Source organism: Vombatus ursinus, unplaced genomic scaffold (genome assembly GCF_900497805.2).
Source record: "Vombatus ursinus unplaced genomic scaffold, bare-nosed wombat genome assembly UNPS02014809.1, whole genome shotgun sequence".
Taxonomy (NCBI): domain Eukaryota; kingdom Metazoa; phylum Chordata; class Mammalia; order Diprotodontia; family Vombatidae; genus Vombatus; species Vombatus ursinus.
In genome coordinates this window covers 3,321,492-3,340,273 of record NW_020954587.1, presented here as the reverse complement: position 1 = coordinate 3,340,273, position 18,782 = coordinate 3,321,492, and the positions used below count along the sequence as shown (strand labels likewise).

Here is an 18,782-nt window from a genome sequence, read left to right as displayed (position 1 = left end):
AATGACATATGTAAAGCTCTTTGCAAACCTTAAAATACTATATAAGTGACAGCAGGTGCAACTGAGATTTCTCCACGAATTTCAAAGGTTTTAAATGCTCTGCTAGAGGGGATGGTACTTTGTCAGGTCCTCTAGGCTAAACAGGCTTCAAGTGTAGTCCCAGAATAGACAACATTTGCTTTCCACCGGCCAGGATAATTAAGTACTCATCACTATTAGACTGACCATTAGGCGATTCATTTTGTTGTTGTTGTTGTTTTTGTTTTGCTAATGGCAACCCATGAAACAAAGAAAAATAGAAAAGGTATCTTAGTCCTGTGCAGCTCTTTCCACTAGTGCAGTGACAGTGGCAGAGTGGGGGGAAAGGGAGTGAGAAGGTGCAAAGAATTACATATTATTATCATAAGTGACCCCCTACCAAGTAGCATAAATAGTTTTTTTTTGTCCAAGAAGTGAACATAGTGAATAGAGAGCAACCAAAAATATAAGTCCTTTAATAGATAAGAAATAACTGGGTTGCTGATCTGAGCTGTTACTCAATTGCCTGCTTATAAGTAGAACATGCATTTGTTAGAGCAAATATCAATATCAATGTGAAATTGTAAAAAGAATAAAGATGAGAAAAAAGTACGGCATCAGCGATGTGCTGATAAATGTCTGACTGCTGGGTCTCTGAAGAAAAGAAATGGACACACAATATACTTTTAAGTTTAATCTGCATGACTAGTATTTTCTCTATCACTTTCTTAAGTCCAAACAATCAATAAAACAATAAATCAAGCCCTGATCTGTAGCATGTGCTGATTGGCAGGTATAAATTCCATAATGTAAATTTAACAATTGGATCTCACCAGCTTGTTTGAGCTGTGTGGTGTGATCTTAAAATAATCTGATATATTCAAGCAAACTACTGATTCTGAAAAAATGGGAAATGGATAAAGGAACATTGACACAGACCATCACCTTGTATCATTTTCTATGAAAGTTTAAGAATTGTAGGATAATCACAACAACAGAAAACATGCCAGTGAGTTTGGTCTGTTTCCAAAGAGAAAGACATAACAATTCTTATTCCCAGTTCATACCAATCATGCACAGAGGAAGCCTGTGCTGGAGGTAACACAACTTTGGGGGTACTGAAAGAATAATTTTCAAGACATGATAGAGAGGAAGATATCAAATGCCTGGAAAAATTACTACTGAAAGAATCAATGAAGAAATCAATAACTATTGCCTATATGCCTATACAACAACTATTGCCCATGTGCCTACTTTAGCATCTCTCCAGATCTTTATGAGAATGATCTATACACATATCAAAAGCATCCTTGATAAAAATAGGAGAGTGGAACAGCTATTCTTTCCTATGTGACATTGTACAGATAACATCTTTGTAGTCACACAAATGATTGCATGTTTTACAGAATACAATGTCTTACTAGGTTTATTGATTAATCAGTCAATCAGTGAACATTTATTAAGGGGTTACTATGTGCATTTGTTATAGTAGAACAAAATGAAGTCCTAAAGGCTCTTTTCCAATAAGATATTTGCAATGCATATGTTAAGTCTATGCAATATCAAACAATCATGTGTTAAGTTCCTTTTATGTGCCAGGCTCTGTACTAGATACCAGAGATTCAAAGACAATCCTCCAAGTAACTTACATTCTAAATGAGACAATATGTACGTGTCCCTATTTGTATAAACAAAATAAGTTCATAAATAAATGGTAAGTTTTTTGGGGAAAGGTACTAGCAGATTGAGAGGGGCTGGATAGACCTCATGTAAAATGTGAATTCTTGAGTTGAACTGTGGTATATAAAATCTTTCTTCCCTTTTGAAGGAAACAGGTTTTTAAGAGGTGGAGGTATGAAGGAAATGCATTTGCCAAGCATGGGGTCTTTTGACAGCCATGTGCAGTGTGTATTGGAGAAGGGAGAGACCTAAGGTAGGGAGACCAATTAGGAAGTTATTGAAGTAGTCCAGGTGAGAGATAATGATGGACAACATCAGGTGGTAGCCATGGGAGTAGAAAGAAAGGGACCAATGGGAGAAATACTATAGAGGTGGAAACAACAAGATCTTTTAATAAACGTAACAACAATTGAGATTTCATTGTTTGATGATCCTCTGATTATTAATATTTAATAAAGCATAACAAAGAGAGTCAGTCACTCATGCTCACCAAACATTTTTGACACCATTATGGAAGGTATCTAGCACAGACTAGACAGAAGAGGAATTACTTACTGATGATGAGGTCCTTTGGATACTCTTATTTGTACAAGGCATTGTATTGATTGTAACGAGCTTCTGAATACTCCAAAGCCTCTTAAATGAGGTCCATACATAGCCAATGAAGGAACTTGTATTACTCAAATATGCATATTTATTATGAGGATTTTGTTTTTCTTTCTTTTTCAGTGGGGGGGTGGGGTAGGTGAAGAGAGGTGCATTTTCATTAATTGAAAAAAATTTAAAAATAAAAAATGAAATTCATAATTACTCAGAAGGGCTTAGCCTAGTCATCTACACTGGAAAATCTAAGTAGATGAAGAACATTTATTATTTGGGCCATGTTGTGCAGTTGGGTTGACATCTAGCACATATATCTTGGATGTACATTTCAGGTGGATAATAAACTGAACTAAGAATTGGACAGGAGGAAGAGAATGGGCTGGACTGCATTTGGGAAAGTGAGCAGTGTTTTCAGTGGCCTCATGTTTCTCCCTGAAACTAAAACTCATCTCTTAAAAATTTATTTTCATCCAATGATGCTCTCTGGCTGAGTCTTAGAATTCTATCCACCCCCAAAATTAAGGTCACTCAATGGAAAATGGAAGGATGTAGACTGGGAATACATAAGCTGTAGTGAAATGCCAATGATCACTGACACACCAAAATCAAGTCAAAAATATCTGAGAAATGAATGACCAGAAAAAGAGGTAGCTGGTCACATAGTAAGATCAAGGGATAACAAATAGATGGACATGGTGCTCAAATCAGACCAAAAGATGTAGAGGAAGACTTCTGACAGTATGAGTGGACCCTTTGGGGAGGGTTTATAGGATCACAGAGAAGATAGTAACAAAATTAGGGTGGGTTACAATCAGCGCCCGGGCAGGAAGTCTTACATAGATGAAACTTCAGATGCACTTAAGTATTGAATTACACAATTGTGAATTACTAGTATGTAATCATACAGGCTTTTCTTGTTTTAATGCCTGCAGAATTATTGGCTACTTCATCAAAATTAAAGTGTTTCAATGAGTTTTGTCCATTTCTTTGCTAGGGTAAGATTTAAAGCTTGAAAGGCTCATTTGGTCTGACAACATTCTCACATAAGGAAATTAAGGTTAGATGCCCAGTTTCATAAGTAGCATTCCTGATATTCAACCCTAAGTCTTCCAACTTTGAACCCAGTGTTCTTTCCCTTGATTTGACTTGCCTACAAAGTTTTCATTATACTCCTCTTGAATTTGACATGTTTTTTTTCTTCCATACACAGACTATAGCACAACAAAACATAATTTACAGAAACATGCATTGAGTGAACATTGGATAAAGCAAAGAAATTCTCATTAAGGCCCATTTTCCTTCACTCTATGTGCCCATCATGGTGTGTGATGGATCATTAGAGGTGTGAAGCCTTACGACTCTCACATGTATAAGGGATCTAGCGCAACATGTACCTGAATACAAATGTCCTCTTCTCCATTCCGGACAAAAGCTTATCTAGTCTCTGTTTGAAGACTGCCTCCTGAGGTGGTGCATTCTATTTTGGGACAACTTCAATTTTTAGGGAGAGTTTCCTTATATTGATTCAAAACCTGTCTTTCTGAGCATGTACTATTCATTAATTATTAAACTTGTTTACTTTGAATTGAGTACTCAGTATCACAAAACTTCTCTAACACTTTTTCAAGGGGCTCTAAGTGTTTTGTTTTGCTTTTTTATGTTGCACAGGGGGAAAAACATAAAGGCAACAATTAATTATTTGTTTGATGATTTGATGTTAAGTGGGATAGTTAGGCAGAAAACCTGCTTTGTGGAAAGCAATATGAACAGATTTTAAAATACAAATTATTTAAAAAATACTATAATATATAACATATACATCATGGAAACTATATAATACATTTTATATGTGTTTCATATGTATATGTATGTATGTGTAAACATGTGTGTATATGTATGTGTGTATACATATATATACACATACATACACATACATACACATATAACCCTCCATAAAAGTTCTCCAATGTGTCACAATAGAAATGAACCTGGATTCTGAAAGGGTATGCCAGGAGAGGGTATAATCTGTACCACCAACCTGGGAAAGTTTCAAATTCAGGTCTAGAAATGGTTCTTCTTTGTTTCTATTTCCTAGGAAAAGGTCTAGCTAAGAGCTGAGCGGTTAATCACCCAAAGAAAGGGTACCAGGTGATTGACATTGTTATTCCTCCTCATCCCTAGCACCTTGGATGGTATAATTTTACCCTTTTTGACTTCAAAAGCAACTGTCATTCAGGGAGGGACATCAGAAGCCATGCTCCACAGCACAATATCTCAAAATATTTTCTTTTCACGGATGATGGTGCAGAGAGATATACCTGTTTTCTGAAAGTCATGAGGCCAAACAATGCTATGCAGATATCTATGATGCAGTAAGCCAAGCTAAATTGAGATCTAGTGTAGTTACGGGATTAATGCTACCAATAGTTAGCATTTATGTACCACTTTAAGATTTGCAAAGTGTTTTTATAAATATTATCTTCATTTTATCCTGATAACCACCCTGGGAGGTAGTCAATACTATTATCCCCATTTTACAACTAAAGAAACTGAGGCAGACTGAGATTAAGTAGACAAACTAGGAAAAATGAGCATTGCAGTGCTTTTCATGGTAGCAGAAACTACTTCTTTTTTTCATCTCAGAGCCAAATTAATTGTATTCTGTGCCTGAAGATGTAATAAAAGAAGACTTTAAAATGAAGCTTGCTATTGGTTGTCAACTAGTTTGTCTTTGGTTTTTCAAGAGTACCTTTTGGGAATTTGTGAAAGGTCATCAATACCCCGAAGGTCATTCGGGGTGTCTGTCCTGGAGATAATGAGCTGAAGCTGGAGTACATCATTGCCGTATGCATGCTCTACAGTGAAATGTAGGTTGTTCCACAGTGCTTGCCACAACATTTGGCATCTCTCCTCCCGCTCTGCCTCCTACACAGGAGATGCTACACAATCTATCAATAACAAAGGCTCAATATTGAGTGTCTCTCATTTAGGCTGGTTAAGTCAATGAGGCACTATGGCTTTCAGGCATTCCAACTGTGAAGAGCTGTTTCCCAAAGCCTGACTCTTATTAATTCTGATCCCTCGTTAGCAGAGAAAATGGGCCCTCCAGGTCATGTTTCATCTCCCAACTCGGATAATGTGTGCAATATCTCAGGGACTCCTTATGACTCAGACTGCCAAGAATGAGAGAGCTGTTGTTTTGGAATGATTAAAACAGATGACTGAGAATGAAATTTTGCTTTGGTGATCACACTATATGATAATAATACAGAGCCCAATTCAACTGCAGACATACTAAATGTTTTGCCCCACCATTCTGTTATGAGTCTGGGACTAGAATGGTTCCCATAGAGAATGGACATCCAACTGTATTCCTGCCATCTTGGAAAACCTTGACATCTACTTGTGTACTTGTATACTCAGCACAGTGGCCAAGCACAGCAAATGAACAGCTCTCTGCAGTTGTCATCATTTCCTTTGATCCCCTTTGGCATTTTAGCAGAAGGGTGGGGGAGGATAGGAATTAAAGAAACTGAATAAAATACTGAGTTTTCCTGCCATTCAAAGGAGACCCTTGAATGCACCCTCTTGTAGAAACACACACACACACACACACACAACCAAGTTTTGATTTCAAATAATAATCTATGACCTCAATAAAAGCCTGTAGTTTATTTGAGTATTGATATCTGGCAACTTGTGCATCATTTTGTACTTGGAAGAAAATGACATTTTATCTGCTTCTAGTACAAGATAGAAAAACTGGTGGGAATGGTTCCAGGTACAGATCATTGCTACCATTTTCATGTGATTATTTATCTTCCTTGTTGCTTTTAAAGCCCAATTCTATGCACTGACGTTGCATTTTGGTAAGCAATCTATTTAAAATATTAAACTGCATGCTATTTCCATTTATTTTGTTACATACAAGATGCCAAGGCACTGTTATAGCTTAGTTTAGCCAAAGCCTTCATTTGGTGCCCACAATGCTTATGAGATATCCACAAAAGCAAACTAAGCCAGTGAAAAGAACACTAACTCTGGAGTCAAGAGAGGATCTGGGTTCATATCTTACCTCTGCCTCTTAATAACTATGTGACCTTGAACAAGTCACTTAACTTCCTTTGGTTTCAGTTTCCTCATTTATAAAATGGGAGGATTGGATTACATGGCCTCTAGAGTTCCTTCTAGCTCTCAATTTTACACCATGATCCTATGAATTTAGGTAGGCTAAATCTCAAAGGTCATTGATGGGTCCACCTGTATCATTATACTCAATTTTGCTGGGTAAGTTATTCTTGGCTATAAGTCCATATCCTTTGCTTCTGGAATATCATATTACAAGTTCTCTCGTACTTTATACTGGTGGTTGCTAAATTGTGCGTGAGCCTGACTGTGGCTCCTTGGTACTTGAATTCTTTCTTTCTGGCTGTTTGTAGTAATTTTTCTTTGATCTGAAAGCTTGGGTTTTTGGCTATGCTCCAGGGAGTTTTCATTCTGGGGTTTCTTTTAGGAGATGACCAGTGGATTCTTTCTATTTCTAATTTGTGCTCTAGTTCTAAGAGATCTGGGCAATTTCCTTTTAAGGTTTCTTATAATATGATATTTAGGTTCTTTTTTTTCAGTTATGGATTTTAGATATTCCAATCGATTCTGAATTGTTTTCTCCTCAATTTGTTTTCCAAGTCAGTTGTTATTTTTTCTTTTTCTATGAGATACCTTACATGTCCTCTATTTCTCAGCTTTTTGACTGTTTGATTATTTTTTGTCTCATGGAGTAATTAGCTTTTTTTTTGGTCCATTCAAATTTTTAGAGAGTTATTGCTTGGGCAAAGTTTTACACCTCTTGTGCCAAACTGTTAATTCCTTTTCCAATTCTTTTTTCCATTGCTCTCATTTATTTTCCATTTTTTTCCTCAAGTGCTCTCATTCATTTAAAAAAACACTTCAAAATTTTTTTAAACTTTTGTTTCACTTCTTCCAGGAATTCTATTTGAGTTTATGCTCAAACTGTGTTTTTCTCTGAATCAACTGTAGACATTTTAGAGCCATCCTTTTCTGCATTCATGTTGAGCTTCCTTGTTACCATACTAGCTTATTATGATGAGATTCTTTTTTTGTTTGCCCATTGTTCCAGTCAGCTTTCTAACTCCAGATATGATGTTAGGGCTAAGCTCTGTGGCACCTCTGGAGGGAAAGTATGAGCATGTCCTGTTGCTGCTTTCTCGGGATCTTGAGTTTTGTGTTATTACAGGAACTCGGGGACAGGTTGGGTAACTATAAGCTTTCAGTGCTCCCATAATGGTGATCCAGGGCAAAGTATGATTGTTGCTCCCTGGTCTGAGCTCTGCAAATTCCTAACCTGGATTTAGGTCTGAGCAAGAGTAGACTCCTGCTGGACTCCACTCCTATTAGCCAACTGGAAAGCTCTGTTGGCTCAGAGTGGAAGAATTGTAGGTTCCCCTTTGGTCTGGGATTCCCACCTACTTATTGCTCTGTAGGCTGGGCTAGACATTGGAGGTAAGGTCTGAGCCACACCATGGTGGCTGCTGTGGCTGCCGCTGGTTTCTTAATTTCCTCCTTTCTCTGTACACAGCTCAGGATCTCCCAAGCTGGGAACACCATTGCCATTTGTAGGTCCCCCTGTCACTCCACCATGGATTGGCTAGCTGCCAGTTGCCACCTGTCCCCATTGCAGTGCCTCAGTGGGGGTCTAAGAAACCCCTCTTACCTAGTGCTCAGTTGCTACTTGCAGATTGGCGGGCTCCATGCACAGCATGCTCCTGACCCAACTATGTCTCCACTGTCTACAGACCTCCTTGTCTGTTTCCCTATTCCAAGCTGAGCATGGTGAAGGACTCACTGTCATTTTTTTTCCTGGATTTCTCCATCAGCATTTGGGTCTGGTGTGTTTTCTATAAATGTAAGGAGGAGATTATGGAGAGGAGCTCATGAAATTACTTCCTGTCACTCCAATATCTTGGTTCTGCCTTTCTCTCTGTACCTCTTCTTATAATGCCATCCAACCTTCCTCAATTACTTCAGTGTCTGGCTCACAGAATTCTCTTCTTTACTCTGACTTCTGCCATCATCTTTGGTGACTTTAACATTCATGCTGATGGCCATTCTAAGATCCTTAATCCTTGACACACAGTTTTCAGCATCTAGTGACTCCCAACTTCATGGTTTTTTAAGCTGCCCATATGCACAATCAATTCATTTTAATAAACATTCACTAGGTATCTACTATGTGTGAAACCTTGTGCTAAGCACTGGAGGTACAAAGGCAAAAAAAAATTAACAAGTCACAGCCTTGTTAAGCCTTGTTAGGAGCTTACTTTCCATGGGGTGAATTGGATTTCATCATCACTTAAAATGGCTATACTCAAATTCTCTTTCTGACTGCAACCTCTTTATCTTCTACTTTCCTAAGGAAGATAACATATTACAGTAAAAAGAGTGCTAGATTTGGATTCAGGGGACCTAGGTTTAAATCTGTACTCAGGCACCAGTGTGACTTTGGATGAGTCAGGGGCCTCAGTTTCCTCAAATGTGAAATAAGGGGGTTGGACTAATGACCTCAAAGTTTCCTCCCATCTCTAAAGCTCTGATACTATGATACTTCCTTTCTACCATACTTATTCTTTCTCCTCACTGGGATCTCTACTCCCTTAAATCATCCTTAATCTCTCATTCTACTACCATGGTTCTTTGTTTATTTGATTCTCTACCCAGCCTGAAACCATTAACCATTTCAAAGATGCACTGGCTATTGTCCTAGGATCCTCGAATCTCTGTGAATTCTTACCCATCTTATATTCCTATCCTCTTGCTTTTTCAAAAGAAGCATTCCTTTCTTTTGTCAAAGCTAACTAATAATAAGAGTTAGCATTTATATAGTGCTTTATTCAAAGTTATTTACAAATATTATCTCACAAGAATATAATCTCCACAACAACCCAGGGAGCTAGGTGCTATTATCATCCCTATTTTATAGATGAGGAAACTAAGTGAATTGCTTGGTCACATAGCTAGTAAATGTCTGCGACTGGATTAGAACTCAGGTCTTTCTGACTTCAGGTCCAGAACTCTATGCACTACACCACTTACCTGCCTAGGTGTTGCCCAACTGTGCTTATTTATGTTCTTGATTTCATCCCTTTTCAATTCCTAGAGACCTTGTTTCAACAATTTTTCCTCCTCTTTTTTTTTGCATGTTCAGTCTCTCTTTTTCCACTGTCTCCTTTCCTTCTGCCTTCAAATATCATCATTTTGTGTCTGCTAAGCTCTTCTCTCTATCCATCTTTTTACAGATGACTTTCTTGAGAGAATAGTCTTACTGCTTCTTTCTCAAAACCTACTCATTCTTTAACTCTTTTGGAATCTCTCTTATTCACTATCATTACTTAATTACTCCACTAAAGATGTCTCCTTTCAGGTCTTAGGTAGCTTCCATCCCTTATCAATGGAAAGACCCCATGACTTTTTCTTTCCACCTTCCACCTTCCACATCTTTTTTTTTTCAGCCAAAGATAAGGTATTAGAACATCCATCATATTGGGAAGACTCTTAAGGAGTCTGAATATTAGTAAGCTGTTGACTTATTGGCTAGATTATAAGAATCTAAGCAGTGGCTAGATTATAAAAATCAGAGCTTCTTGGTTCTTATCTTACTGAACCTCAGCACAGCACATAACACTACCGACCAACCCTCCTCTCTGAAGCTAGTGTGGAATCATAATTAACATTAAACCTTATTTCTACTGTATTGATTTTACAGCGTAATTGGTGTTATGCTGGATTGATTTGTATAATTGTTAGTATCTGTCTGAACTCACCTGGCTCAAAAATGTTGTCTTTCCTAGTCTAAATGTGTTTAAAGGTATAGTTGAAAGGAAATGTTGTCACCACTCCTACACTAGCCCCTGGGACATTTGCTTGCTGTCTGTAAGCATCAACCAGCTTAACCTGGTGCCATCCCCTCAAAAGAGAAATCCTTGCCTGTCCTAGTGCAAATAAGAGTGGTTTGATCTCCCTCAAGGGGACTAACTGGGTGGTTCTGATTGTCTAGCCAAGATCTCAGGAGTAAGACGAGTTCCACAAAACACTTAATCTTCCTTAATTGTCAGAGAAGGGCGTGATCAGCCACATCCAGATGTCAACCCACTTTCCCCAGTGTAGTAAATTATAAGGTTCCCCAATTACCTAGACCCACTTATTTCCTGCAATAAAAAAGTCCCACCCCCTTGGGTTCACCAGCTTTACTGAGGTGGCCAGTCTGACCCACTTTGTTAATAGCTATATGCATCACTGTTAATAAATTGATTACGCTCAGAGAATGTACCTCAGTTTATCTTTATTGCATTGCTTGACACACTATCTGATTCTCCCTCGGATTCCATGACATTGCCTTTTCTTGGTTCTCCTAACTCTCAGATCATTTCACTTCTATAATGAGATCCTCTTCCTGATCTTTAAATGCAGTTCTTCTACAAGGTACAATCCTGAACTTGCCTTTTCTTTTTTCTCTTCTTGGGTTATTTCATCTATTTCCATAGCTCCCACTCTCACCTCTATGTGGATGTCTTTCCTTATTTGTGAAAAATACAAGCAGGTTGGACTAGATGGTTTCTAAGGTCCCTTAGAACTTCGAGATCTATGATTTCAAAATCTCTATCTCCAGCCTTAACCATTTCTCTCTCTTTTTTTGATTAAAAGGAGATTTTGGCCAAATGTTATTTCCTAGCAATTAGAAGTAACACAAAGTGAAATGAGATGCGTCAGAAGGTTGACATTCCCAAAAGACTTCAAGTGGAGGCCATGTGATCATTTGTTGGGATGTTGATAGAGGGCATATTTTCTGAGGTATGGGTGAGATGACAACTGAGGTTCCTTCCACCTCTGATCATCTATAATTTTATAACCTTCAATAAACAAGAAACTCACTATATTACAAGAAGTTCGACTCTAATTGTTAAGAAAATTCTTTTTTTTTATATGGATCCATACTCTACTTCTCTATAAAGTCTCCCCATTAGGTTCTAGTCATGGAGCAGTAACAAAGTATAATACCTTGTCCCCATGATAGTAACCTTTCAATTATTTTAAGATAGCTCTCATGCCCTGACTTCTGTTTTCTTTTCTCCAGGCTTCACATCCCTAGTTCTTTTAATTGTGCCCACCTCTGATATGATATGAAACTTCATATTCTTTCTGCTCTTTTCCAGATGGACCCAGTTAATCAGTGATCTTCTTAAAATGACCCACACTGGTCCCGTGGCATCAGTATAATTCATAATTCATCATTCAGTGCCTCATTGTATGACCAGCCCAGTTAGTCCTGCTTACCTTGGGCTGGAGCACAAACCATTCATCACTTGGATTTTCAAAGTTCCATGAATCAAAAGGAATTTCCACCTCTCCAAGGAAGCTGTTTCGCCCAAATCGGTCATAATGCCAGACAGAAAGTTGAAGGGTTCTTGTTTCTAGTTGAGTGTGGCTAATGGTATACTAGAATATAACAGAAACAAATATGTTCATTAATGAAGGTCTTTCTCAATTGTTAAGAACAGATTGGGATTCAGTTCACCTACTCCTTTGTTGAACCACTTCCATCAGCAACAGAAATACTGAACAGGAAAGAACTCATTATCTTTGTTATCCTCCAACCACTGAAGGAAAAAAATAAATCCATATTTTTTTTTGGTACGGCTCCTAGCACAGAGAAAAAAAATATATATATACAGGTATGTATATCCATATACATATGTGTATATATATATACATATATATACACATACACACACACACACACATATGTATAGAATTCTTTTTGAAGATAATTAATTCCAATTAGGGTTTATAGGAGGCAGAAAGTTTTTTTAACTTTTTGTCATTTCATCATTTTTGTCTATTCTTCATTAGCCCGTGTTTAATTATTTTTTCGAAAGATTCTTTTCAAAGATTAACTTTAAACAAGAATTATCTATTTTGCAACTCTTGTTTTATATCTAAAAGAATAGGATTTTTTCAAATGGAAGGGATTTTGCTCCTCTATTCCAACTTGTTCATTTTTAACAGAGGGAAAAACCAAAACCCAGAGGAGTTAAGTGAAATACTCCATCTAGGTCCGTACAGTGAATTTGTGGCAGAGCCCAAATTTAAACACAGGTTCTCCATTGTTTAGTCTTATTAATATTGCAGCATGGGTAGTGACAGAGTACTTGACTTGAATTCAGAGAGACCTGAGTTCAAATTCTACCTTGGGATCCTTACTAGTTGCAAAACCCTGGGCAAGTCACTTAAACAAGGGGCTTGGACTCACTGTCCTCTACGATCCCTTCTAGTTTTAAATCTGTGATCCTATGAAATCCAGAAAACAACCTACAAAGATATAATCAGCCATCAGGACTTCAGTCTTCCAAGACAAACTTCCTGAGATGTCTACCTTTTTTTTTTCTTAAAGGACTCATCCACTCGCTATGTCTTTGATTTAGTCTTGTTATGGCTGGATAGGCCCATTGTTGGATAGGAATCATATTCTTCTTATGCACTTTTCATATTATAATTTCTACTATGTTTATTCACGTATTTGACCTGGTCCTTACTATATCATAAGCTGTTTGAGGGCATAAACTGAGTCTTACATATCTTAGTGTTTATCTCAGGCAGATAGCAATTTTCTCCTCTTTTTAGAAGAGAGTGTGTGTGTGTGTGTGTGTGTGTGTGTGTGTGTGAGAGAGAGAGAGAGAGAGACAGAGACAGAGAGACAGAGAGAGTTGAGCTTCTTTCCCCAGGTTACTTCCCCTAGAACTTTCACATCCATCCATAAATCTTCATGTATTGCATTGTTCCCTATCCATCTTCCTAAATTTAGCTCCATTTAAATCCTGTGAATAGTAAATAATTACACCGTCCAAGTACCATAATCACCTTATACAGGATGAGACGTGAAGTCCATAGCAAAACTATGACTAGATCCAGAAAACTACCGTACCAATTCTTTGACAAAGTTATTTTGAAAAGACCCAGGAACCTATTATGTCCCCAAGAATAAGAATTCTCACTGCAACAGAAATCTGTTTGGGTTGCCATTACTTAAAATCTAACTGCAAAGTCAACAGTAGCAAAATCATATGAAGAGTAAAAGTGACTTTAATTTGGGATTTAGTTTAATTTGGGATACCTTTGGAATGCCCTTGGTGACAAGAAAACAAAGGTCTTTACAAACAAATTCAAATACATCAAAATCTACTATTTTGTCAGATAAAAATTTCTAACTAATAAAAACTTTCAGCCATTTATAAACAGTAGGCGGTTGTAAACTAATTCAGGAACTTGTCATGGATTATTAATTTGAAAGAGCTCTCACCTTTAGAATTTCATTAAATTCTGGATTGGTGCCTGTTCTGATTTTGGTCTTGCGTTTATTGTTTCTTGATTTGTCAGGAAGAAGGTATGATTTCACATAGCTGTAGATGATAAAAATGAAGCTGGTGATTGGAAACATCAAATAATTCTCTCTCCACTCCAATCCATCCTCCATTTAGCCACTAAAGTGATTTTCCTCAAGTGGAGGTCTATGTTACCCCCTCATTCAATTAACTCCAGTGGCTCCCTATTGCCTCCAGGATTGAATACAAAATCCTCTCCTTGGCATTCAAAGCCTTTATAACTTAGCTTCCCCCACCTTTCCAGTATTCTTATGCTTTACTTCCCGCCATGTACTATTTCATCCAGTGAGACTGGCATCCTTGCTGCTGTATGAATTAGACATTCTATGTCTAGGCTCCAAGCATTTTTTCTGGCTGACCTCTATGTCTGGAATGTTCTCCTTCCTCATTTCCACCATCTAGCCTTCCCTAGCTTTCCTTTAAGTCCCTAATAAATCCCACCTTTTACAGGAAGCCTTTTCCAACCCCTCTTAATTCTAGGATCTTCCCTCTCTTAATTATTTCCTGTTCATCCTGTTTATAACTTGTTTGTACAGAATTATTTGTTGTATTTCCCATTAGACTGTAAACTCCTTGAAGTCAGGGACTGACTTTTGCCTCTTTTTGTATCCCCAACACTTAGCATAGTGCCTAGCATATAATAGGTACTTAATAAATGTTTATTGATTGGTTGAAAATATACCTTCCTAAAAATGTCATGGATTTATATGAGCAAATGAAAGATGAGGGGAGAGAATGGGTTAAGGAGAGAAAAAGTTAGGCTAAGATATATAGAATACGGTTTATATTAGACTTCAAAATGTTGTTCAGAGGTCATTTGTGGTGCTACAAAGATTCCTGGTGATTGTCATTATATTCCTACACTCTTATTCCGCTTCGGATAGCCTCCTTCTTACCTGCCATAAAATTTTAGCGTTGGGGAATTGAGTCAGTGATAATGAGTAGGGTAAGAAGAGACAGAAAACAAGAAATGACAGTCTCTGGGAATAACAGCACTTACTTTGAATATGGGTCAATAATAATCTTGGGATATATTTAACAAACCCCAGAGTGAGGGAACAGATCAACAGAATGGGGGGAGGAGGACTAGGGAGGAAGGTACAAAATGCCATATAAATCATGGGTGGATATGTTGGACCCTCAATAACAATGTCTAGGCTAGTCTCAAATATTTATGTTGGTCCTACAGACTCCTGGGATCTGATCAAGCTGTATTATTCTCTCCTCTAAATAACTTCCATACTCTTCACCTACCTATCTTTTCTTGAACTGCTCCTTATGCTTGTCACTGTCTGATCACCTTCTTCCCTACCCCTCCCCATCTCTCCCTAGTGACATCCTAGCCAGCTTATACACTTGCTATTCCAGGAAGTTTTTCCTGATGCTCCTAGCCACCTGTGTCCTCTCACTTAATATAATGAATTTTTGCTCCCATTATACATATATCATATTATAATGTCTACTGAATTTATTTGTGGAAATGTTTTTTTAATCTCCTTGGGGGCAGGGACTTTGTTTTCTTTATTTTTTTTATTTTTTTTTTTTAGGCAATTGGGGTTAAGTGACTTGCCCAGGGTCACACAGCTAGTAAGTGTCAAGTGTTTGGTCTGAGGCTGGATTTGAACTCAGGTCCTCCTGACTTCAGGGCCAGTGCTCTATCCACTGCACCACCTAGCTGACCCCTGTTTTCTTTATTTTTATGCCTTCCCAGTGCCTAATATAATATTCTGCATATAGCAGGTATTTAATGTTGGTTGAATGAATGAAACCAATTTGTTCTCAGAACACACTAATTACAATAAGCATTTATTAGGCATCTATTATATACAAGACCTGATACTAGATGCTACAGATATAGATGGGAAGAAGTAGTCCCTGATCTTAACGTTCTACTATGGGAATATAACATGTATATAGTTAAGTCATCTAAAATATATACACAGTAAATACAGTGTTAGGTGGAGGAATAGAAGGGTAGGATCATGGATTGTAATCTGCTCGTGGGCAGGGACTGTATTATTTTTATCTCTGTATCACCTTGACTAGCATACCACCTGGCACAAAGAAGGAGAATAATGGATGTTTATTGTTCAATAGTCGATAAACATTTATTAAGTGCATACTACATGCCAGGTACTGTGCTAAGCACTACAGATACAAAGAAAGGCAAAAGACAGTCCTAATTGTTGAGGAGCTCACCCTCTAAAGGAGGAGATAACATGCAAACAGCAATGTGGGAACAGGTTGTATGCAGGATAAATTGGAGATAAGCAATAGAAGGAAGGCATCAATTTATAAAGGAGATAACAGTTGAGTTAAATCTCAAAGGGAAACAGATTCCTATATGTGAAGGTGAGAAGGGAGAGTATCTGAATCATGGGCAACAATCTGGGCCAAAGAATGGAAATAGGGACTGGAATGCTGAGTACATGGATAAGGAGTAGGCCAGTTTGTCTAGAATACTGAGTATATGGGTGGAGAGCAGCATAGGAAAGATGGGTTGGAATTGGATTGAGAAGGCCTTTTAATGTGAAACAGAAGAGTCTGCATTTTCCCCTAGCGGCAATAAGGAAGTGTCCTTGAGCCCTAGAGTGATGTGGTAATAATATCTTCATGATTAGATAGATGACTAGTGGAGACCTTGACAAAAATAGGGCACTTCAGAGGAGGGGTGGGTTTAGGAGGAAAGAGAATAAGCTCTGTTTTGGACATGCTGAGTTTAATAGAACTTTTTGATAGGCAGCTAGGTTGTGCAGTAGATAGCATACTGAACCTAGAGTCAGGAACACAAGTTCAAAACCTACGTCAGACATTTACTTACTGCATGACCTTGGGCAAATCATTTATCCTCTGTCTGCCTTGATTACATAATAGCACCTATTTCCCAAGGCTGCTGTGAAGGTAAAATAATATTTGTATAAAGTGCTTTGCAAAGTACTCTAGCATTCTCACAGTGCTATACAAATGCTATTATTATTTTGTGATTTTTATGATTATTATTACTATTACATAAATTGTAGACATTATTAAATGTTAGTTAGTCATTGGAATCCAGATGGAGATGTTCAGTAGGTATTGATTAAGTGGGACTTCTGTGGAGAAGAGGTGTAAGGGCTGGATATGTAGATTTGGGAATCATTTGCATAGATAAGTGAATCTACCAGAAACATCCATTAAAAGAATGTGGATTGGAGAGAGTACCTAGAACAAAGCCCTGGGCTATATCCATGCCTTGGGGTGGGGATAGGTCTAGTAAATGAGAACTCTGAAAGAACAATGTCATGAAAACCCAGAAAGTATCCAGGAGGAGGGAGTCAAAGGCAGCATCAGAAGCTGCAGAGAAGTTAAGAAGGTTGAGGACTGAGAAATGGTTATTGGACTTAGCAATAAGGAGAGCATTGGTAACCTTGGAAAAGGCAGCTTCAGTTGAGTGATGAGGTTGGAATCTAGATTACATGGGGCTGAATAATGAGTAGTAGGTGATGAGCAGATACACCAAGTATATGATGACTTTTTTCTAGGAGTTTGGCTAGGAAGGAAAGAAGAGAAATGGGATGATGGGGGGATTGAGGGAATGGCAGGTTCAACTGAAAATTTTTTTTAAGAATTGGGGAGATCTGAGCATGTTTGTAGGCATTGAAGATGGAGAAACTTTAGAGACAGAGGACAAAATGGTTGAAGGTTTAAATTCCTAGAGAAGATTGAAGAGGATAGAATTAAGGACACAAATAGAGGGGTTGGTCTTTGTAAGGATAAGGATCACTTCTCTAATCCTAAAACTTCATCTGATTCTGGAACAAAGGAGGAGAGAATTAGAGATGAAATTGAGGGAATCTCAGATGAAGAATTGAGGTGTTCAGGTAGATCAGGACAGTTGGCCTCCATTTTCTTGGTAAAGTATGAGGTGAGGTGCTCTGCCAATAAAAAGGAGGCATGCAGGTAGTGTTGTAGCTTAAGGGGAGAAGAGAAGTTTTGAACATTTTCTTTAGGGACTGTGATAGTCAATCAGGGAGGAAGAAAATGATTGTTATATAGTAGTAGTAAGGTACTATTTCAGATTAGATCCTTCCCTTTACCATGAAAATCCTTGACTTCCTGGTCTGGATTGTTTACTGAACCTGGGATCTGATTATACTTACTCTTTCCTCTGACATGTCTTGGTCCAAAATTATATTCCATGACTCATCCTTGGGGTCTTGACAATTTCATAACTGACCTAGGCTTTGGGTCTTGAGCTGATCAAGCAGCCTGGTAATTTTCCTTTTGACATTTTCCAGAGGAGAAATGAAGATTCATTTTTTTTAATCCCTTGGAGTATGCATGAGTGTAGGGTTCCTGTTTCATAGAACTGACCCTATTGATAGGTACTGATAACCTACAAGACTGAATCTCCAAAACATTTTGTGTGATGACATCAGTGTAACCAAGGAAGCATGAGCAGCAGGTATTTAGAAATGTAACAGAAGAATAGGGTGATATATAACTATTGAATCTAATTTGAAAAGACAGGCATACTCAAATTTCTCCTCTTCACAAAATAAGTTATTTGGACTAGACAAAGGAACATGCTGTCTGCTTACGCGTCTGTTCTCTGTCTCTTTTCATCTGCTATGGCTAGATTTCTGCAATTCTTTACAAAAATGTGGAGCCCGCCGGTTTTGTAGCAGTAGCTGATGTGCAGAAGGATTTCGCCGCTGACCTTCACGTTGCCATAGTCCCCTGTTTCACTATAAACACTCATCATGCTGTTAAGGCTGGTCTGGAATAAACAAGATAAAAAGAGAAGTCCAGTGGTGCTCTAATGATCTCTTTGCAAAAACAAGTTTTTTTCTCCTTAATTCAATTACAATCCCTCTTCACTTCAGTGTGCAGACCAGCCCACAGTAATAGGCAAAAAAGTAGAATCAACTGCTTGTTTTGCATGTGTTACTTCGTGTCAAAGTAGGAAAAAGGATCTAGTCTCATTGGTTTGAGGCAATAAACTTAATTACTATGGGGAGAATAATTCACTTTTGGGTTAGTGGTTGG

The 18,782-nt window shown here is 37.9% G+C and overlaps 1 protein-coding gene across 1 annotated transcript in view; it reads right to left on the bottom strand.

Annotated features, from left to right (window-relative positions):
* The window catches only part of SYTL5 (synaptotagmin like 5), a 153,164-nt gene that overhangs the window by 15,763 nt on the left and 118,619 nt on the right, over positions 1-18,782 (bottom strand). The window contains exons 11-13 of the mRNA XM_027875540.1: positions 18,335-18,513; positions 13,673-13,772; positions 11,650-11,811 (exon numbers count right to left, since the gene is read on the bottom strand). Coding sequence (XP_027731341.1) covers positions 11,650-11,811; positions 13,673-13,772; positions 18,335-18,513 — 441 coding nt within the window. The remainder of the gene's footprint in view (positions 1-11,649; positions 11,812-13,672; positions 13,773-18,334; positions 18,514-18,782) is intronic.